Below are 22745 nucleotides of genomic sequence, written 5' to 3' on the forward strand. Positions count from 1 at the left end.
GCTTTTAGTACTCAGAGTGCAAAAAGCTGGAAAGAAAACATCAGTATAAAGCATACAGTGACTCAAGTTTTTGCTGGCAGAGAATTTGCTTGTGTGAACAGGGAGTAAACAGCAGCTTCCTGTGCTCAGGCACAGTGAAAAACTGGTTAGCTGAAGAGTAGGAAATACTGCAGGGCTCAAACTGCAGAGATAAAAGTCCTCTCCTTTCTGCTTCAGTGTTACTTCTTTACTTTTTTTTTTTTGTTGCTAGAAAAAGTCTTTGTCTACAATTTAGTTCTGTTTCAACAACAAGTAATCACAGCTGTTATCTCTGTACTGGGTCACTAACACAGCGGTGAGGAATAGAATGCAAGATGTTTGCTTCCAGATAGTTTTGTTAACAGGGAAAAATGAAAAGGTGTGGAATTTTGGGGGGAGAGGAGGAGTGGTGGGATATCAGTTTGCATTTTTAAGTCATGCCAGCACCAACATGGGCACATCTTCAGTAGTGAGCACATGCTGAGAACGACGTAAATGCCTAGAAAGACTGAAAAAAAAGTTTAGTCATAATTTGGACCAAAGCCAGGTGAAAATTAATGCTTATGTTATTGACAGTGTTCAAAGATCCACCTTTCCCAAAGCGTGATGTAATTTTTGATAAATATAATTTTTTCAAGAAAAATCTTTGCACCAGAAGCATCACAAGCTGTTAAGCAGTCATAGAAAATAAGTATTATAGTCAAATATATATGAGTAAAAGTAGCCCCATGTGACAACTTATACTACATTCAGTTATTTTTGTAAGTGCAAGGAGGTCAACAAATAAAAAATCTCCAGCCTGGGATATCCCTGCCACGGGCTTATATGAATCTGATAGTTTAAGCTGCTTCAACTTTCCACTTCACTGGCTCCTACTGACTTCTCTAGAACACAGTCTTAAATTCAGCAGTCACTGCATTCAAGTAACTTGGAGAGCAGAAATGCCAGCAAATAGAAGGAGCTCAACCATGTAGTTGCTAAAGACCTTTTGAACTGTAAAATGTATTACAACAGAGTTAGGATCTGAAAGAAGGGGGGTGGAGACTAGATGTTCAGTTTTGTGGTGTAGGGAAAGAAAACAAAATTTAGGTATGTCTACCTTTCTGGAAAATGCAACAAAAACAAAAAGACAACATGATAGAAGAAAAGGGGGAGGACAATCCTTTTATCCCATCTCAAAGGCTGAAAAGGCTGTGTGGGAGAACCAAAATCCTTTATAGCATCTCTTGCTATTATTCATAGCATCTCTTTTAAAGCACTGAAATAGAGCAGTGAGAGACTTTATACAAATATGCACAAAATAAACTGGATAGGAAATCTAGAAAAGGCAGTAGCCATGTTATGCCAGTATTTCAAGAATAAGGACTTTGTACTCCGCCTGGAATTCATGTCAAATCTGCACAGCAGTTCCAGTTTGCTGACTGTTGCTGGCAGGGATCCCAGGTGGTGTCCATGCTGGAGGCGGGGGGAAGGGAGAGCAAGAGGAAAAGGAGCAAGTCCCAGCCCACTTTTGCCCACTCACTTCTTACAGGATCAGGACTGCTCGGCACACCAAGGAGCAAGAGGGATTTCGGAACAAAAAGAGTAACTGAGACAAGGGTTTGTTTGTTTTCCACATGTAAAAAGGTGTTGGCCTTTTTTATTAGTCCTGATGATCATTTATTGTGCCTTACTGGCTTACAGAGGGAATTACTATCTCACACATTCTTGGATTTCTCTAAGAAATTTCTGATTTCTAGCAGCTGCTGTTAGTTTTATGAATCTGTTGCTTTTTCATTTAACAGCTAAGGAAAACTAGAGCCCAGTACCGGCTTCATCACATGTTAGCACTGTCAGTAAGAGCTCTATTTTCAGAAGGAATCAGAACCTAACAGAGAAATGTGAATACACATATTTAAATTGTGGGGGTTGTTTAATGTGTGGTACTTCTTCTACTCCTTCAGTAAGAGCAATGCTCCTAAAATGGCTTGCAGTAAATCAGATGGTGCCAAAGCCAATGGTATTAGATCAAAGTATCTTTTTAATACCACCAGTGCACCTCCCTGGTTCGAAGTTCACAGTTTTCCTGAGGGGCTGTACAAAGTCTCTGTCTAAATACTGACGCGCGTGCTGTGACCAGCTGGCTATGGTGCAAGAACCTGGGGTAGAATGTGTACAGCAGCAGAGCTATTGTAGCAGCTTTGAAACCTTATCAACTCCCTGGGAACTCGAGGGATTTCCTAAATGTTCAGATCTGTCTGGTTCTTTTGCTCCACCACAGCTCACAAGGAGTATGATGACCTCCACTGCTTGCTATAGACTGAGAACATTTTCATTGCAATAGTTTTAGCTCTTTAAATGCAATGCTGTCTAACTGCTGCTGGAAAGGCAGAGCTCTGCCACAATTGTTAAAGCATCTTAAAGATATCACCATTACAGATGATGACCAGAGCCATCGCTCGTTCTTTATTCTCACAGGTTAATGCCCTCATGCACTTGCCTGATCATCACCCCAGCTCTGTCCTGTAGGACCACAGTTCATCGGGGTTTCAGGGGAACTGCAGTCAGGCTGTGATAATGAAACACCACTACGCTGCCATCTCAAAAATATTTGAGATCCTAGTAATTAGTCCTTTGCTTTTCAAAGCACGATATTGGGCTTCAGGCATCTGCATCCGCAGTACAGTCTTGCTTCAAAGTCACTGCATTGGGTCAGAGAGGTCTTGCTGCTTCTCCATTAATCTCTGACTCAGCCATTGGGCAGGGAAGATGAACTGTCAATAGTGTCTTTCAAGATCTTGCCAACAGCAAAGGGAAACATCAACACTACAGAAAATTCTGTAACTAACAGCAATCAAGTTTGTTGGGTTTTTCTTGACCTTTTTTTCTGTTTGTTTCTGTGTTTGTTTGTTTTATTGTTGGGGGGGAGGGTTGTTGTTTGCTTGGGGCTTTTTCTTTTGGTGGGTTTGTGGTTTTCTTCATGGTTTTCTTTGGGGTTTTGGGGGGGGGGGGGTTGGGCTTTTGTATTTTTTGGTGGTGGTATTGGTTTTGGTTTTGGTTTTTTATTTCCCATATTGTCTCAGCCATAGCCAAACAAGCATCTAGATGTTACTTGGACAAATCATCAATGGACCCCAGGTTCTGACTCTTTTAATACCGTTTTCCTGGTCAAAATAACAATATCTGCAATTTTTTAATCTTATGTTTCATCCTTTGAAATGTACAGGGAGGATTATACTCTGGTCTGGCCAGTTTAGTATTCCTTAGACATTCAAGAACACTGTTATATACTAAAAGGGCAGAAAAAACATTCTCAGAAAATACTATATTTTCCTGCTGATTTTTGGAGGAAAAAAACCCCACAAGTCTTTCATTAGTCCAGATGAAACTTTTTAGTTCTCTGTGTTTAGAAGTGACTGTTTGTTTACAAATGGGTTTTGAGTTGTTATAGAAAGTAAATATTATAATTACTTTCAATTTGTTCCTTAATACAGCTGACGACACCTTTGTTCTTGTTCTGTTTTGAAATGGAAAGAAGGGTTGAAAAGCAGGGATTTTGCATGGATAGGATATTTCAGATTTTTCTATCCCTTTTCACAATGAGGGAATGAATAGCATATCTAATTTAGCACAATGTACGGCACGAAGGCGAGCATGTACCAGTCCTCAGTGGAGCCAGTTTACCATGTACTTCTGCATGACTGTTTGCACAATTTCAGTGCAATGTTTTCTGAAGATCCCTTAGGCCATTCACAAGGAAAAGGAGTGCATTTCCCAAGCATTCTTTTTCCAAAGAGAAAAAGAGTGTGCTCTCTCTTTCAGCAAGCACAGAAAATCGCTTCCACTCATAAAGTTTGCCTTGTGAGACAAAAATAAATATTTAGAAACTGAATGATTATTTCTAGATTTTTAAAGGTTGAGTTCATAGAGTTGGCAGGTAGAAAACCCAGCAAATTAAATTTATAAATGGCATTAAGCTTTGGAGTTCTTTAAGGAAATAAAGATATTTATGTTTACAGATAGTTTTTAGTAACATTCAGAAATAAACACCTCTTTAAATGTACTAGATGGCATCTAAACATGAAAACATTACAGTCCCTTCTCTAAGAATTACACTGCAAATATTAGTTTCCAGGATGGCTTTTATTTGATGTATTTTTTGTATTTTCTAATCTCACAGTAAAGGTTAGATTATTTTCCTTAAAGTTGATCTGAGGTTAAGTAGAAAGTGAGATACTAGTTTTACTTACCACTACCTCATTTGTAAAATGGTGAAAACCTTCCTTTCAGTGAACACCAACATTTCTGTGTGTGTATTGCATAATAGGCACCTTTGGCACTTTTTTAAAGCCATTAACATTTAGCCTTCTTTCCAAATTCCCACAAGTCCTCCTGGAGTTATCAGCAGTTGGAAACAGGCCAGATCTTGAGGAACTGCATGCCAGATCACTGGAACTGCTGGGCTCTGATTTTTTTTTGCTTTTTCACCAGAATTCATATGACCAATTATGGACCTGTTTCATACAAGGGAAAACTATGAAGTTTATCAGGGAAAACAATGGTGAGAAAAACATTCACTGAGAGTCTTTCTTGGTTTTAGGTGTTGTTCTTAAGAAAATGTAAACAAATCTCTACTTTCTCCCTGCCACTCCTGCCACAACTCATTGAGGATCTAAGAGTAGCTAATACAGGTTTGGATTTATTGGTATTTCAAGACCTTTTACCCTACTTTTATAAGACACAGAGGTTTAGGAGTATGTATAATATGTAGTATAGGACTTACTGTACTTACTAGTACTTACTACGCATTTAACACATTGTAGTATCTATTAATGAACTCAGAAGATATGTTCTAGCATGTGGGTATCTGTAAGCTTCTGACTGCAAACACCTTGAGCAACTAAAACATGTATGGAGATATTCTCAGGGATATATCTTAGGAAGATAATCAAGTTTAAGCTTGTTGCTGCACCTTGATTTTGCAGATGGTCCCATGGCTTAAGGAGCACTTTTCAAACACTGTATGTAGGAATGGGTGCAGTAGATGCAATAGTCAAGCCATTGCCATAATGACCGGCGTGACTTCACACCAATTACCTTCATGCTCCTGTCCCACTCATTCCAGGAGCCTTAACAGGACCATCCCACACCCCTGTGCAAGGAGTGCCTCAGGACACTTGCAAGTATCCAACCACTCAATCTACTGGGAACATCCGCTGAGATCAGTGTATATGTCGACAAAGAAATGCAGACACAAAATTTCTGTGCAAATAAATAACAATAATAAATAAATCAATAATATAAAAATCATAATAATTTAAAAAATTACTGATAATAGAAAGCTCAAGGACTTTTTTAAATATTCAGGAGCTCCATCTACTGGCAGTATTTGGTTGCTGTTTGACTATACTGAGTCCCCATAAAACTTTAAGAATAATAGTTTGAAGTCCATTGTAAAGCTTAAAGTTGTTTTTTGTAATGTTACCTCTTTACTTTTACTTTTAGGAGCTATTTAAACATTTGGCTAATTTTATGCTTGTTTCCAAGAACCTGTGTATCAAGTCCTTCAAAACCAAATTTCTTGTTGATACTGGCTGATGATCTTGGTATTGGAGATGTGGGTTGCTACGGTAATGATACAATAAGGTATGAAATAAATTATCCCTTTCTGGTGAAGTTAAGTAAAAAAAGCACTGATGACAGTATTAAAAAATTCAGTATTAACTGATTAGATACACTTCTTTTCAACCTACGTACAAAATAGTTGCTCTACAGTAATTTCTACTCTAGTCAAAATTATACAGGCATGCTTGAGAAACTTTCTTGGACTTAAAACTTTGCAATTATGCCTGTGCAGTGTACTTGTCAGGCATGTGTATAATGTACAAATTTCCACAACTCCACGGAGATGAAGAACTGAGATTAGAATTTAATATCAGTTAACAACTTTAGTAGGCATTTTAGGACAGCTTAGACTAGGCATTTTAGGCATTTAGACAGCTTAGACTATGTGATATATTTATCCCTAGTGCAGTTATCAATCTGTATGTAGATTGATTGAGAGAATGATTGTAGAGATATCCTGTCTTTGCTCTAGCCTGTTATAGTCTTGGATATTGTGTTTTCCTGTATCTATTAACTGACCTGAAACACCTTCTCTTCCCCTTTTTTTAGTTATTAATAAAAACATACATATCCAAGGAAAATTACTTTCTAAGGAGTCAAGGTGTCTCAAAAATATATACAACACAGAGCTTTTCTAGTTGAGTTGTAGGTAAACAGATTTTTGTAAATTTGATGGTGATGTTCTCCACAAAACTAAGAGGAGTGGGATACCATGAACTTCTGTGTAATATGTTTTTTATCAGAGATGGGATTTTTCTCTTTAGGACTCCTAACATTGATGGCTTGGCAAAGGAAGGAGTGAGACTTAATCAGCACATTGCTGCAGCTGCTGTCTGTACTCCAAGCAGAGCTGCTTTCCTGACTGGCAGATACCCCATCAGATCAGGTTGGGCCGCTCTCTAATGGTTTGATGTAGTTAGTCTAGTCAGTGTTGATATTAAAAATCCCCTTAAACAAACAATTTTAAAGACTAGTTAATATTGGGATTTGGAGTTTCAGTGAGATGGGAAAAAATAGAGATGAGTAATGATTGATTTCTATGGGAAAATGCCCACATAAAGCACATTTAATGTGGCTAAATGGATGAAAATCTAAACAGCACAAAGCACCTACAGACAGAAAAATGAAGAAGAAAATTATGCAAATGCTGCCTGTTTAGTGGTATTAAGATTATATTAAATGTAATATTTTTAATATCCTGGCAATTTTTTTTCACAGTGAAATGGGTCAGACTGTGGAATAGTTCTCAGTTACTATGTTTTAAAACCAATTTACTTCAGCCATGTAAATTTATGACAGAAAACTTCAGCCACCACATATGGCAGTAGTAATCAGTGCAGCACCTCTGATGTGATTCTGATTTGCTTAAGGAGAAATGTAATCATGAACTGTGCATTTCAGAAGTGCATCCCCCTGACTCTGCAAACCTTTTGTTCTATAAAAAACTTATTTTCTTTTTTTTTAACATCATATTTTGATAGAACTTTGATTGTAAGACGTTGCCTAATGTCCAAACATAGCCGTCTTCCTGCCACTTGTAGACACCCCAGCATAGCTGAGGCATCTGCATTGGAGTAGCATATAATGACATGGGACTTGGAAGAGACATAATTCTGGAAGCCGATCAGAATATCCCACGTCATACTAAGTGGCTTATAAAAAGGCACTAGGCTTAGACAACTGAGTCCCATTCATTAGAAAGCACATTCTGAGCAGACTGAAAATCTGAAATCTGGCTTGTTTTATTTTAAAGACTATTATTCCTCTGTAGGCATGGCCTCCAGCACTCAACAGCAGGTCCTCTTTTGGAACGGGTGTTCTGGGGGGCTTCCACCAAATGAAACTACTTTTGCCAGAATACTGCAGCAGCAAGGTTATTCTACAGCACTTGTAGGTATGAGACAGAGCAACTTGTCACCTTTTAATTGCTTATTATTCAAATTAGGCTGATTCTGTACATACATTTCTTTTTTGCAAAATGTTTAGGATCAGTTAAACTAGATTTTCTTGTATGCACAACTTTCAAAATCAGCAGGGTTTTTAGAATGCTATCCACAAGTCCCAATGTCAGTAAAGCATATCTGATAGATCCAAAATGAGAATATATGGAATATATAAATTCACACTGCAAATGGAATTAAATTCAAAGGAAAGAATCTTGTTTGCCCAGTCCAGATTGCTTTAGGATGAAACAACAGAGATTTTTACTGATCTATTAGAGCAGAAGAATATTGTCTGCTGGTTGGTACTGAGACACCAGTAGTCTTAATTGTATCGACTTCAGCACAGTAGTTTTAATTATATTGACTTCAGCAAGGTTTTTGACACTGTCTCTCACAACATCCTCATAGGCAAACTCAGCATGGACTGGATGAGTGGACAGTGAGATGGATTGAGAACTGGCTGAACAGTAGATCCTGGAGGGTTGTAATCAGTGTCACAGGGTGTAGTTAGAGGCCTGTCACTAGTGGTGCCCCCAAGGGTCAATACTGGGCCCAGTATTGTTTGACTTATTCATCAGTAATGAAGATAATTAGGGGACTGAAGCATTTGTCTTATGAGGAAAGGCTGAGGTAGCTGGGCCTGTTCAGCCTTGAGAAGAGACAACTGAGAGAGGACCCCATCAATATGTAGAAGTATCTGAAGGGACCGTGTAAAGAGGAAGGATCCAGGCTCTACTCAGTGGTGCCAAGCAGTAAGACAAGAGGCAATGGGCAGAAACAGGTGCACAGGAAGTTCCACTTGAAAATAAGAAGAACTTCTTTACTGTGAGGGTGACTGTGCACTGGAAGAGATTTCCCAGAGAGGCTGTGGACCTACCCTCACTGGAGATATTTAAGAACTGTCTGGACATAATCCTGCACAATGTGCAAGGACAACCCTCCTTGAGCAGGGAGGTCGGACCAGATGACCCACTGTGGTCCCTTTCAACCTTACCCATTCTGTGATACCTGGTGGCAAGATTTTCTGCTATTTAAGCATCCTGCTTATTATCACAATTAGGATGGTAAAAGTCCCTTTATTTCTGCAAAAGGAAACCCTTACAAAAAAAGCTCAAAGAATCCCATTTACTTCAGTGGGCCTTGGCTCAAAATACGTCTGAAAAAAGAAAATCCTGTTAACTCTTTGCTAATTTTGACTGAAGAGCGATTAAAGGCTGTGTGTTTCAAGCATCTCTCCTTTTTAAACTCCTTTTGATGTAGTCAAAGGTGTGTTGTGCTTAGTTGTAATTACTGTGCTTTTCACACCTCTGCTCAGCTCTGCACACTGAGGTGTCATTTAGTTCCTAAATTGAAGCAAGTCTCAGTGATGTACTGACTTCACACCCTGCTCACTGCAGTCTGATATAGCTTATACTGTAAACTACATTCATGTACACAAGTGCAGGACTGGTCAGCAGTTCTCAGAAGTTATTTGTCTAGGTAATAGCTCCTAAGCCCATGGTTATAGACTGTCTGTCCTTCAATGTCAGGATAATTACACTGCTCTGTAATATGACTTAATTAAGGTTCATTATCACTGTATTACATATTCTGATATATCCAATTGTACTGGATAATTGGAATGGCCTATTTCTGCTACTCATTTTAGGATGAGTATGGCCACACAGAGCCAATACATTCGTCTTCTTCCTGAAATTTGTTCCAAGATTATGAAGGTCAGATAGAAATTGTGTGTAAAATATTTCATATTTTTGCACTTAGCTGTTTCTTTTGACACAAGGATGTCTTCAGTTTCTCCCCACCATGTTACCTGTTAATGCATGGCTACTACATCATGTGAAAAATAAGAAGCACCAACTATTGCAACCTTATTTGTTCTTATTCAAGGACGTGTCTAAGCTGGGCCATTGCCCTACATGGAATTTAAACTGATAGGCGAGGAGAAGCAGCTGTTCTAGACAGATAAAGTGCCAATGCATTGTCGCTCCTTGAATCTATCCCCATTCCACATCAGCTCCTCCCTCAGCTGCACCTTAACTGAGGGTTACAGACAACCCCTTAGAAATAGAGGCAGGCACACCCAGGAGTCATGATGTTGGATTTAAGATCTTTGTTTTATATTTTCAGGGAAGTGGCATATGGGTGTGAACTGCAAAACCCGCCGTGATCACTGCCACCATCCTTTAAATCATGGCTTTGACTATTTTTATGGCATGCCTTTTACCCTTTTGAATGAGTGTCAAGGCACAGACGACCCTGAACTGGCCAAGTCTTTGCAAGATACGTATTGGCTCTACACACAGATGATCACCCTTGCAGTATTTACTCTTGTGATTGGAAAACTTGCCAATCTTTTCCCAGTAAAATGGAAAATAATCATCTGTCTGGCCATCTGTGGTCTCCTTTACTTCCTCTCCTGGTTCTCCAGCTATGGTTTCACCAAGTACTGGAACTGTATCCTGATGAGAAACCATGATATCACTGAACAACCTATGAACCTAAACAGAACTGCTTCTAACATGCTGAAAGAGGCAGTTACATTCATTAAAAGGTAATCAACAAAAATTGTATCACATTTTAAGGGGTTTTAACAATAATATCATTATTGTGTCATATAACACTAGGTTAGGTAGCTGGCATGCTGAACTCTCCGTCCTAATGCTGGCCAGTAATTTGTTAATTTCTGGTATTTTCCTATCTGTCAGCATCCAGTTGCTGTCTTCTGTCTTATACATCTGTCCTGGTTCTGGTCAGGAGAGGGTTAATTTTTGCAGCACCCAGGAGGGGGCTGTAAAAGGATACAGAGTTTATTCTATACCAGCTCACATCATTGCCAGGATGGGGAGACCGTGTCTCTCCCGGTCAAGTAAGCATGGCAGAGGGAGTGGTCGGGTAACTCCAGTTCTGAGCATTTTGAATGTGAATCACTCTTTTGTCTTTCTTCTACACTTTTGTTACTAATATTGTTGCTATTACTGTTCATTTTGTTATCTCATTGCTGTTTCTGGTAAACTGTTCTTATCTCAGCCTGTGACCTTAACCTCTTGTGCCTCCAATTCTCCTCTCCAGCCTGCTGCAGGGGGGAGAGAAAGGGGGAAAAGCAGGCAAGCAGCAGCGTGGTTTGGAGAGTCTGAGTGGGAGCACTAAACTGGAAAGCACCATTCCTGAATCATGACAACATCGCTGGTCAGTTCCTTGGGAAAGGGAAGATGATTATTCTGGTGTTTATGTTTTGTTCAGCTGATACAAAGGGGTCCTGGCCAAGGACTGTGCTTTCTGTCAGTAGGAACATAAAAATGGTCTTAGACTGGTAAATGGACTGTTATAGAAAGTGTCATATGAAGTTAATATTTTACAAGCAGAAGAGTGATAGTGAGTTCTGTTTAGTTTCGTGTTTGGGTTTTTTTTCTGACAAGTGTCCTTCATTTCTACCAGTAACCTCAATTGGAATTGAACAAACGACTAAGTCTTTAAATTATTCATGTGTTAAGTCTGGGAACATCCTTGAAAAAGACTATACTCTTTCTGTCAGGGTTTTGGGGTTGTGTGTTTGTTTTCTCAAGGGAATTGGTGATAAAATATATTCCTTCTGTAAAACTTTGAGTATAGGTAATCTTAGGTTCCTAGGATATCCTACCTGCCATGATGTTTAAGGGATCATGGTTTCACTGTGGGTACAGTGTCATATCTGCCTCTTCCATGAGGATGCTTCAAATGTTCAGTGACATACATCCATGTTAAAGTTTAGGCAAGCAAGTCCTATTCTCCTTGCCTCTGAGATTGTGTCAGTCTTTCGGCTACAGCTTTTCCTAGTTGCTTATTTAATGTTCTAGCATGTCTAATTTGGAACATGAAAAAGAAAGGGCTCATTACTGTTTTGATCTTGATACAGAACAAACATCTTTGAGAGTGTGTTAAACCCCTCTGTGTCCCAAAACCTCAAAAGCAAAAAGATGTCAAAATAAAAAAAAAATTGTTTAGATCACAATAATAATATTTATTGAGATAGTAAGTACAATACCACTGTTATATTTTGCTTTGAGTGACAGTTTGAAGAGAAATGACCCTTGTTTTCTTTTATTTCAGAAACAAGCATAGACCATTTCTTCTCTTCGTTTCCCTTTTACATGTTCACACCCCTCTCACTACCACAGAGAAGTTTCAAGGAAGAAGCAGGCATGGCCTATATGGAGATAACGTAGAGGAGATGGATTGGATGGTGGGTAAGTGTTGGTCTTGAAGAAAATTCTTCATTTATTTGAATGTGGAAAAGAAAGGAGTGATCACCAGACTCCCTTTTTGCACATGTAAAAATCATGCCTTGGATACACAGTTGGTTTCAAAGACTGCCATACCATAACCACACTTCTTTTTTTTCTTTCTAAAGTTGAAAGCTTAAACTTTCTTTGTAAGGATTTGTTCTTTATCTTTTTTAATTGACACACTCCTGTGCTGAAGTGTTAAATGCAGACATATAATCAAATATGTCCTTGATCATGCTGTTAATCAAAATTATGACATTTCTCCATCTCTGTCTGGTCTTAGAAGATGTAAGTGGTGCTGATGCTAAATATTACATTATGCTTTTTCCTCGTGCAGTTCACCTTTTGCTGCTGCTTCTATAGCTATGGAAGCTGTTCTTGGCAAATATATTTGATGCAGAAGGTGATGAGGACAACCAATCTATGATAAATCACATTCTGTATAAACATTTGATGTTATCAGTACAAAACCATTCCTTATTAAATTAGGTTTGAATTACAGTCCACAAGGTTTTTATCACTGCTATCAGGAGATGATTTTGGTTGATAGTATGTAGCCTGGTCTCAGAGTCCTTGTTCAGTTCCTGGTGAGACACGACAGTTTACTATGGCTACTAATCAAGGCAGCATATTATTTAAGCTTTTCAAGATGTTTGAGGCTACCTACTCAGCATATTCCTTGACTCAGAGAATTTACAGAATAAAGCTACTGAGTATTCTGAGTAGTTTGAATAAAAGGGTCAATCATTTAAATGATTTTCCAGTTGGTGGTAATTTTTATTTTCCTGGTTTTATAGACACTACAAACAAATTTTATAAACATTCATCTGCTTTTTGTTGGGATATTATTATTTCATAGAATTATAGAATATTCTGAGTTGGAAGGGACCCATCAGGATCACCAGCTTCAACTCCTGGCCCTGCATAGGACACCCCAAGAATCACATTGCGTACCTGAGAGCAAATTGTCCAAATAATTTTTGAACTCAGACAGGCTTGGTGCTGTGACCAGTCCCTTGGGGAGTTCCAGCGTCCAACCACCCTCTGGTTGAAAAACGTTTTCCTGATGTCTAACCTAAACCTCCCCTGACTCTGCTTCATGCCGTTTCCTTGAGTTCTGTCACTGGTCACAAGAATGAACAGATTGGTACTTGCCCCTCCACCTTCCCCTTGTAAGAAGGTTGAGACTGCAATGAGGTCTCCCCTCAGTCTCCTCTTCTCCAGGCTGAACAGACCAAGTGACCTCAGCTGCTCTTCACACGGCTTCATTATCTTCACTGCCCTTCTTTGGACACTCTCTAATAGTTTAATATCTTTCTTATAATGTGGTGCCCAAAACTGCACACAATACTCAAGGTGAGGCCGTCCCAGTGCAGAGCACAGCAGGACAATCCCCTCACTTGACCAGCTGGCAATGCTTTGCCCGATGGCCCCTCGGACATGGTTGGCCCTCCTGGCTGCCAGGGCACTGCTGACTCTCATTCACCTTGCGACTGACCAGGACCCCCAGCTCTCTTTCTGCAGCACTTTGCTCCAGCTTCTCATTCCCTAGTCTGTACACACAACCAGGGTTGCCCCATCCCAGGTGCAGAATCTGGCACTTTCCACTGTTAAACTTCATACTATTGGTGATTGCCCATCTCTCTTATTTATTGAGGTCTCTTTGCATTGAATGTGGTAGATAATAACAGAACTCATTCAGGTAAATGGAAAGACTCAGTCTTCACTGAATTTTGAGTCAAGACCTAGAAAATCTGAGTGCATCTCCTGATGTAATTATGATGCTATGCTTTGTTTATAGGAAGGCTTCTGAATGTTATTGACAAAGAAAGCTTGAAGAATACCACATTCATTTATTTTGCATCTGATCATGGAGGATCCTTAGAGGCTCACAGAGGAAATTCTCAGTTGGGTGGATGGAACGGGATCTATAAAGGTAAAATTTTGGTAGTGTGTACATGCATAAGACTTCCTCTTAAAAAGAAAATGATAGATTAAAATACATTCAGACAGATTAAATTTAATAAACTATATGCTGGTATTACAATCTTGGATTATAGATCTGAAATGAAGATCTATGGTAAATCTTGCATGTGCCCCCTCCAGACTGTTAAGCCTTGAAAAGCTACTGTGACAGCTTGCACAGATTGGCACTTACTGTATAATGAAGTCTGAAAACTGTACCCCTCACTTATTTCCCTATGGAAGAAGAGTTGTGTGCATCTTGACTTTGCTCAGCATGACAGTGCACACTGTCTAGTAGCAAGTTACTTGATGGGCCACACAAGCAATGTTTGATACAGCTGGGATCCATCTAGGAACAGTCCTAAATGCAAAATGAGCCTTTATTTCTTGATATGAAGTTTCCATACCAGTAACAGTTGCAAAAAGGCCAAGAGACACATTTGAATAGTTTAGAATCTAATCTAATGAATTTACTTCTACCAGCTGAACACAAGTATATTAGTAACAGGAGAGGCCAGAGAGGAAAGTAAATGTCATTAGAGATTTCAGTATGAGAGGACAGTGATGAAATCATGCCTGCTTAGAGAGAAGGCAAAAGAAGATACAATATCAGTTTAGATATCAATAACAGAAAAGCATTCCCATTTATGTCCACACATGGCAGAACAGGGGACATCCCATTGAAACTAACTAGCAAGATTAAAAAATACAGTTTAATTAATAAATATCTGTAAAACTCACTGCTGCTATTTGAAACAGCATATTGAAAACAAGAAGACAAATAAGCCACACATCCAAATAATGAGAAGAGCTTCTGCTGATTGACAAAGCATGAGATACCACTATTTTACATAGCACAAAGATTATTGCAGAAGCACTTGGACTTGCCCTGTTTGTTTTCCATCATGACACCTTGTCAGCCTTTAAAACCAAGCTCTGGGAACCTTGCCTCTCAGTTGTAACCATTAGCACACCTCCTTTGTAGCAAGATACAGTATTACTTAGCAAAGCCTGGGGCTAATGTAAGCTACCATTCAGCTGCTGATTTATTAGCTGAGCTAATCAGCTGCCTTCAAGCTTTGTTCGCCCATTTTCCTACAACACTTTCGAGCCACAGTTTGTCATTTCTGCCTTTGATAGGAGGAATAACAGAGAAAAGGTCGTATAGGTACCTGAGCTCAATCCTTTTCCAACTTTTGTTTTCTAACTGGATCCTTCACTTGGAGTTCTGACTTTGAACCACACTGTTTCATTAATATTCCCATCCTTGACATCTGTAACTTATATCTGTAATTAGTTAATGGTTCTCACTTTGAAATACTATTCAATGAATTTTTTGACTTGTAAGAGAGACTGGATGGAGAAAAGAATTTAGAAGACCAGAGGAATGCAAGAGAAACCAAGTTAAGAAAAACTCTTTGTATTACCTCAAGACAATTTCAACAGAAATGCAGGTGGAAAGTCTTTGTCACTGCAGCATATTCAGAGCACTCCCCTATTTAATGCATGGGTTCTACACTCTTCCATTTGGGACCACCTCAGAGCCTCCCTGGGACTGTATTCTCCTGCAGGGCAATCAAATATTATCCTAATTCCCCTCGCTGCCCTCCAGAACTGCAATTAATTTTGTAATGTTCCTGCTGTCTTTGATTGTGAGCTGACAATCAAGCTTGCCCTGTCTAATTTCCCTTCCTCAGGCACCAAGTGGGGCTGCAACCCCTATTCCATTGACAAGTCAGATTTTGCTCTTAATTATTTAATTAATTCATTTTATTAACTGATTTTTATTAACAGATTTTTTTCTTGGGCATGTTTTTAGGGAATGTGGAGAGCATTCTCAGATACTTAAATTGAAATGACCTTCAACTTAAGCTCTGGGTCAGAATGACTTCTCAGGCATCAGAGGGTAGAATTGTTCCTCTTCTGCCAAAAATGGTGCTTAGTAGTGGGTTATTATATGTGCCACCCAAGAAAGCAGTGTAAAATAAAGATGTTAATAAGACTTATTTTTGAAGAAGAGAATTTCTAATGTAGTCACCACTGTTCTAGAGGATTTAGTGTGTTCTCATTAAAGTTACGTGAAAATTCTAAAAATTTTAAAACCTTTTATTATACATGCACAATGAACATCTAGTATCTCTTATTCTTTTATCTTTTTGTTAAACTTTCCTCCTCTTCTTTAACAGGTGGAAAAGGAATGGGAGGATGGGAAGGAGGAATCCGTGTTCCAGGAATATTTAAGTGGTCGGGAGTGTTACCTGCAGGGACAGTTATTGATGAACCTACAAGCCTTATGGACATTTTTCCTACAGTAGTTCATTTAGCTGGAGGGGCAGTGCCTCAGGACAGGTACAGAGGTGGCTTCATGAACCATATTTGCTTCTCTTTCTTGATTTAGATAGAAACTGCCTAAGTCATGCATCCTGACAGCCACAGGTTAAATTCTGATAGTTCCTAAACCAGGCAATTCTCTAACTTACTTTCTGCATAGCCTTCCCTGTCTTGTCTGCTTGTATGGAAAAGGCAAAGGAAAAACCAGTGTCTTTTATCAAAGATCATTTAGCTATCTCAGTCCTCTAATCACCAAAAGGCAATTTGGTTGATTTGGGACACTAGGATGACTGTAAAAAAAAAAACCCAACAAAAAACCAAAACAAAACCCACAACCAAACCCACCCTTTTTAATTTTACTTTTTTAAAATCAAAAATCCACAGATTTTCACGAAGGTGGTTGGTCCTGTTAGAGTACTAGGACGGGAAGCCTAGGAAGCCTGGATATTCACAAGTAGGGAGGGTGGAGCATATGGCACATGACCGGCATTTTTCTGCCGGTACCAAAGTAGCAGCTTCCTCAATAGTAAACAGCTTCTAGCATCTATGTTAGCCTCCTCTAAAGAACACAAGAAAGCGTAGGTAGCTAAGTCATTTCAGGAAAAAGCAAAAAAAGTACTGGTGGTGTGTAAATTAACCAACTCTTAATCAATTCAGTAGGTGGCTTTCTTTTTTTTTCTACAAAGCCTGAAGCTCGCAGAGCTGTCAATTACTTCAGTGACTTCCATTTCAGGTAGCAAAATTAACCTGTGCTTATCACCTACTTCCAGGAAAATTACAGCAGTGGTGACTTATCTCTCCAGGCAGGACGTGTAAACTAGCTGTTTTTGCAAAAACTGCTAGTAAGTGCTAATTCCTGATCTCCACCCATCCACACAATTAAAAATCTCAGGGCTCATTAGCTAAAAAGTACCTTAGTTGAGAGATGACGCTTGAAATTCTAATGCTGCATACATAGAGTGAGTGGTGCTCGTGCTCCAGCTGCAGACTGAAATCCTTAAGCAGTCTGGTGACTCCGGTTCTCTCCCTCAGGGTAATCGATGGGCGCACTTTGCTGCCTCTGCTGCGTGGGACAATTCGACACTCCGGGCACGAGTTCATGTTTCACTACTGCGGTGTGTTTCTGCACGCAGTGCGGTGGCACCAGAAGGACAGTGAGTATCAACATCCCCCTCCAGCAAATCACAGACCATGTAATGATCTCTAGCTCCCAAGAGAGTGACATGTAAAAATATACATACATATATCTGGAGTAAGTTTATTGTCTCAAACTCTCAGTTCTTCTGCAAAGTGCAGAATGGCCTCTTTGTTAGCTGTTCTGCCTTGCCTGAGATGAAGGGGTTTGCTTCCTGGAAAGCATAGCTTCAAGAATCCCCATTTTGTTGCAGTGTTTGTATCACTTTTGATGCATAAGCATGCGGGATCAACTTTAGTGTAGGATTGAAGCAAAAGGAACTGTGCATTGAAGGTCTTTATCCTAAGCAGTATTTGGTTTCTTTTTATTAGTCCTATCTTATTTGTTTCATGTTTTTCAGCTGTGGCATTAGACAAGCTGACTGCAGCTGTAATGCTTTACTGAACTTTCAACAAGAACCCAACGCTGGAACTAGACGATCTTTAATGTCCCTCCCAACACAAACGTTTCTGTGGTTCTACGATTAGCTGAGCCAGGCCCATAACCTAGCGCTTTAGGCAATCAGTTTTGGTCAGGGGTTATCTCCCCGCCCGGCCCCGCGGGCTCCGGGGAGCAGCGGGAGGGGCCGGGCCGGGCCGGGGAGACAAAGCGCCGCCAGGGGGCAGCGCGGCCCCGCCGGCCGCCACAGCCGCGGCCTGCCGGGCGGCGGAGAGCGCTGTGGCGAGGAGGTTTTAAACAGCAAAACGAAACAAAATAAAATAAAACCTAACCTCCCGGCCCTTCAGCGCAGCCAGCTGCTTCGTGTTTCCTTTTCGCGTCTCGAGGTGCCCCGTATGAAAGGCCACCTACAGCCGTGGGAGAGCAGAGGGAGCGCCGGCAGCTCCCCAGTGCAGTGGCTTCGTTCCCAAAGCGCTGCAGCTGCTCATGACCTCCTGGAGCACGCACCCTGTGATGCTGGCCGGAGGTTTGAGCAGACGGGGGCATGGCCCGTGCCTGGCAGAAACCTCAGGGCTGCCGATTTGAACCTCCCTCCCCATGCACCCAGGACACAGCAGACCAGTGTGTTAAGAGACTATGAGAGCACAGCTCTTAGAGCTGCCAGTAGAGATGCGAGAGATCAGTTCACCTGACAGACTGGTGGCAAGTTGGCCCCACACCAAAACTACCAGTAGGTCCAGGCTTCATCACATCAGTCTCTTCTCCCAAGTAATGTTAGCAGACAAAGGGAAATGGCCTCAGGTTGCTCCAGGGGAGGTTTATACTGGATATTAAAAAAAAATTTCTTCATGAAAAGGTTTGTGAGGCATTGGAAGCAGGCCACCCAGGGAAGTGTTTTTGTCACCATCCCTGGAGGTATTTAAAAGACGTGTAGGTGTGGCACTTGTGGACATGCGTTAGTGTTGGACTTGGCAGTGCTGGACATGATCATCTTAAGGGTCTTTTCTAACCTAAACAATCCTATGATTCTACAGTCTAACCCCAAGCACAGTCACCTGTTCACATTACCTAGAGCAGAACTGCAGTCAGAAACTCAAATCTCCTATGTCTCTAAATCAGTCACCATTCTTAGAGATCTCTGTTTCCTTTTAACACACATTTTTTTTCTGGAAACAAAGTTTCTGGGCAGAGAAAGCTGTGTCTGACCGCCAGACTCCTGGAGAAAACTCCTGCTAGATGAGTCATGCCCTATTTCCCTACTGAAAAGCTAAATACATACTCCACTCAAGCTATGCATTTGAAGAGCTGCTTTTCAAGTTGAAGGACTGCTATTCTCCTCACCCAGCTTTCATCACTAGTTCTTCTAAGCTATATAAGTTCTACATAAGTAGTTACGCGTACTTATGCAGATGCATTTTGTGGCAGTTCATGTTCCTATGAAGCCACATGCACAGCTAGATTTCCTATGCATGCCTTTCTACAGTTTTTCCCATTGAACCTCAACTGCTTATGGCAAGGGTCCTGAAAACAATGCAATGTTCTGCATATGAAAGACTAGCTAATCAAATATGTGGCTCAGCTTTCAACTAAGGTATAAATTTTGATTCTTTGTTCCAACTGCCATTTCTTCTGACTGGGCTGACAGACTATTTAGAGAGTTTTAGCTCATCTGTAAGTAAATCACACTAATATTATGTATTTAGTGTCCATTTATGTCTGTTGGTCAGCCTAGATATGAAGCCATTGTATTTTGATGTCACTCAGGCAGGATCCATCCTTTAAGCCGTTCACTGAAGCCAGAAGAATCCTTTGTTTATAAGTAAAAGAGTCCTTTCCTTTACCCCAGCACAATAAGTCTTATTAGTGACAGTACATTTCTTTCTGCTCATTAAACTGATTGATTGTTACCAGATGGGGTTGAGAGATGTTTGTACTGAAGCTGCAGGTTTCCTTTCCCTTGGACATATTAAATTAACATGTTGCCCTAAAATTCACAAGCACCTTCTGATTCTATCAGAGCTACGTCAATAGAAAATTGCATACCCCATTTGCCTCTTGGAGATGAGTGCAACTCCCACTGCTTTTATCAGCATTGATTTCTACCACCTTTTTTTTTTCTTTTATCCTTCTGTAACCCAATTGTCTGCTCAGCTCTCCAACACAGGTTAATTACAATCGGCCTCTCTGTATCCTTCAAAGTGAACTAACAAGGACCTGGCTGTCTCTCACTCTGCATTTCCAGTAATTATTTGCAGCCATGAAAAGTGAATGTTAAAATTTAGCAGCATCAGACACTCTACACTCAGTACTCCAAATTTTCATACAGTGTATAAGGAATTCAGCCCAATTATTTATGGAAAAGAATGACTAGTTAGTTTTTTTCTGAACATTAATCACATAAATTCCTATGTAGAGCTAGATAAGCCTCTCTGTCTCGTATTTACCTAATAAATGGTTATTTTGCCAATATCTCAACAGCACTCCAACTAAGCCAGATACTCAGAAAAAATGCCTGTCCCAAAAAGTGCTTATTTAACTCCTTGTAGCAAGTATCTGTGCTACCTGACTGACAAACATAAGACCCAAATCCCATGCTCTGGGAACCCTGATATCCAAGAGGATGCTTGCAGATTTGTCACGAGACAAATGTTCTTTTAGTTACAAGACAGGGATAAGCTGAAGGATACGGAGCTCATCCAGCCAGCAGCAAAGCACACACTCAAACAGACCTAAGGAGTATCTGTCTGTCCTTAGTAAGCCGTCAGAAAGTGAGCCCAATCAACCTTCATCATCCTTTCTCTCACAAGTTCAGAAATGGAGATATCTAACATTTAGAAATGTTATGGAATTATTATGCCAAAACATTTCAGAACCATTGAGATGTCATCCCTCCACAGAAGCATAGCTTAAGCAGGATGTGGAAACCACAGGGGGAAAATAAATAGATACACAGCCAACTAGCCACTAGCTCTTTTAAGCTAAAATATTACCTGGCCCTTAATATCTGTTACTTGTTTCCCCTCACCTTTTCAGAAGTTTTAAAATTTTATTTATTAACAAAACGGTGTTCCAGTAGTAGTGACAAGACGGAGACCAAAGAATAAAGCTGCAGGCTTTAAAGAACACCTTTAGGAGAAGAAAGGAAGGAAATTTCAGCTAATTCCATTGAAGTAAAAAGAAAATTCCATGTAGGGACAATGCAGTTATCAGCTATTTGTGCTCACTGGATTAGAGAAGTGGCTCCAAGTGTTAAATGTCCCCTTTCTTCTTGTCTCCTTTTTTCAGACATAATACCTAATTGCTGTCTTCTTGCTGGGCACAGAATTGCCTCCAAATTCAGTGTACTGTATTCTAAATGTGGGGTGAGGAATAGGGGAAAAAGGAGGAGGAAGTAAAGTGTGCTGATGAGCTGCATTCAGATTTAGTCCTAGCCCTTTGCCATTTTTTCATTGCAAGTTACAGACCTGTGCTTGTCCTGTGGCCAGTACAAGAGCCTGATGATGTGCAAGCCCTAAAGCTGCAAACTACCTGCCTTCATCATGTTAACTTAAAAACTAGACTCCAGATTTTACTGTTTTCTTGGCCTGCAATTACCACCCTATTAAAAAGTGTGCTCGAACATGAGCATGGAAATAAACTGTGATGAATTTCTGCCCAGGTGTACTTCTTCACTCAGATATACAGAGGCAGCAGAAGAACCACCTACAAGTACTTGCAGCCAGAAATTGGGGACTGCATTCTCCATTTTCCCTCCCCAAGAGGCTTGTAGATTTTTAAAGGGACACAAGAAAGTGTCAGACTCCCTCTATTTAAAATATTAGGCTAACCATTCACATACTGTATAGGGCCCTGCATGTACCCAGAGCCAAGGTGTTCCCATAAGCCACAAAGAACATCTTAATCCTGACAGCTTCCACAAGACCCCTTCCCCATGTGTGACATAAGCTTGCCCTAGGAATGACATAGCAGATCACTTAAACGTGAACCAAACTTTCACGACACATCCCCCACCCCTCCCAATTCCTAATGCCATTAAGATGTTCAAATGTGCTTCTTCTGTGGCAGGTGGCACCGTGTGGAAAGCTCATTATGCTACTCCAGTATTCCAACCAGAAGCCTCTGGAGCCTGTTTCAGAAGAGGAATTTGCCCATGTTTTGGTGATGGTGTAACCCATCATGACCCTCCACTGCTGTTCAATCTCTCACAAGATCCGTCTGAGGCAAATCCTCTGTCAGCTGACACTGAGCCCTTGTTTGACACTGTGATGAGGAGAATAAGAAAAGCTGTGGAAGAGCATCGCAAGACGCTGACTCCAGTCCCACAACAGCTGTCCCCTTACAATAATATATGGAAGCCATGGCTGCAGCCATGCTGTGGGACATTCCCATTCTGTTGGTGTCATGAAGAAAATAACAAAGCAGATAGCATAGTTTAATACCAAAATCAAAGTTAGTTTCTCTAAAGAAGTTGACAGTTTTCACATTTACATGACATTTAATGTCATTCACAGAGAAATTAGAGATATGGGTTAAATTACACTGGAATAACTTAAAGAGATATTATTGGGTTTTTTTCTTCAACCTTTTTCCATACCCACAGAAATTTAGTAAACCTGTAGTTTAAAAATTAGGGGTCACCTGTATAATCTACCCCTCAAGTGCATAATTCTGGATTAAATACCCCCCAAAAAATTTATTTTCTTAGTGATTTTCAATTCAAGCAAATCATGACTGATAAGAAAGTAAACTTTTCACTGCAGATGTTTGTACAGGAAATACGCTTATTAAGACAACAGTACTCAGCCCAAAAGGGTATCCCTATTCAGGGCTTATCTTTTAATGAAAAAAAACCTGTTGCACAAAAATGAAATTATGATGACAATGAAATAAATAAATAAATAATGAAAACCCCCCACATTTTATTTGGAAACATGCCAAAATTTGTTTGCCTCTCCGAAATAAACACCTAATAATTTACAGCAATTTTTTGCCTCATCTGTACATTCATTTTTCTATCATGTAAGAATTCCCACGGAAAACCAAACTGAC

At 40.1% G+C, this 22745-nt stretch overlaps 1 protein-coding gene across 1 annotated transcript; it reads left to right on the forward strand.

The window, feature by feature from the left end:
- The first annotated feature begins 1550 nt into the window (after positions 1-1550).
- LOC135409951 (arylsulfatase D-like) lies at positions 1551-22679 on the forward strand. Its single transcript, XM_064646143.1, has 11 exons — positions 1551-1617; positions 4489-4558; positions 5503-5643; positions 6387-6508; positions 7394-7516; positions 9693-10116; positions 11652-11788; positions 13629-13763; positions 15979-16141; positions 17156-17277; positions 21762-22679. Exons 2-11 carry the CDS (start codon positions 4506-4508, stop codon positions 22130-22132), a joined length of 1791 nt encoding a protein of 596 aa, XP_064502213.1. The 5' UTR covers positions 1551-1617; positions 4489-4505; the 3' UTR covers positions 22133-22679.
- The last annotated feature ends 66 nt before the right edge of the window (positions 22680-22745 follow it).

Source organism: Pseudopipra pipra, chromosome 2, assembly GCF_036250125.1.
Source record: "Pseudopipra pipra isolate bDixPip1 chromosome 2, bDixPip1.hap1, whole genome shotgun sequence".
Taxonomy (NCBI): domain Eukaryota; kingdom Metazoa; phylum Chordata; class Aves; order Passeriformes; family Pipridae; genus Pseudopipra; species Pseudopipra pipra.

Bases quoted from the DNA above. Each gene is read 5' to 3' on its own strand.
- LOC135409951 (XM_064646143.1), top strand. From the start codon at position 4,506: ATGGACCTGTTTCATACAAGGGAAAACTATGAAGTTTATCAGGGAAAA. The intron at 11,789-13,628 runs GTAAGTGTTGGT...CTTTGTTTATAG, and splicing joins GGAGATGGATTGGATGGTGG to GAAGGCTTCTGAATGTTATT. The intron at 16,142-17,155 runs GTACAGAGGTGG...TCTCTCCCTCAG, and splicing joins GGGGCAGTGCCTCAGGACAG to GGTAATCGATGGGCGCACTT.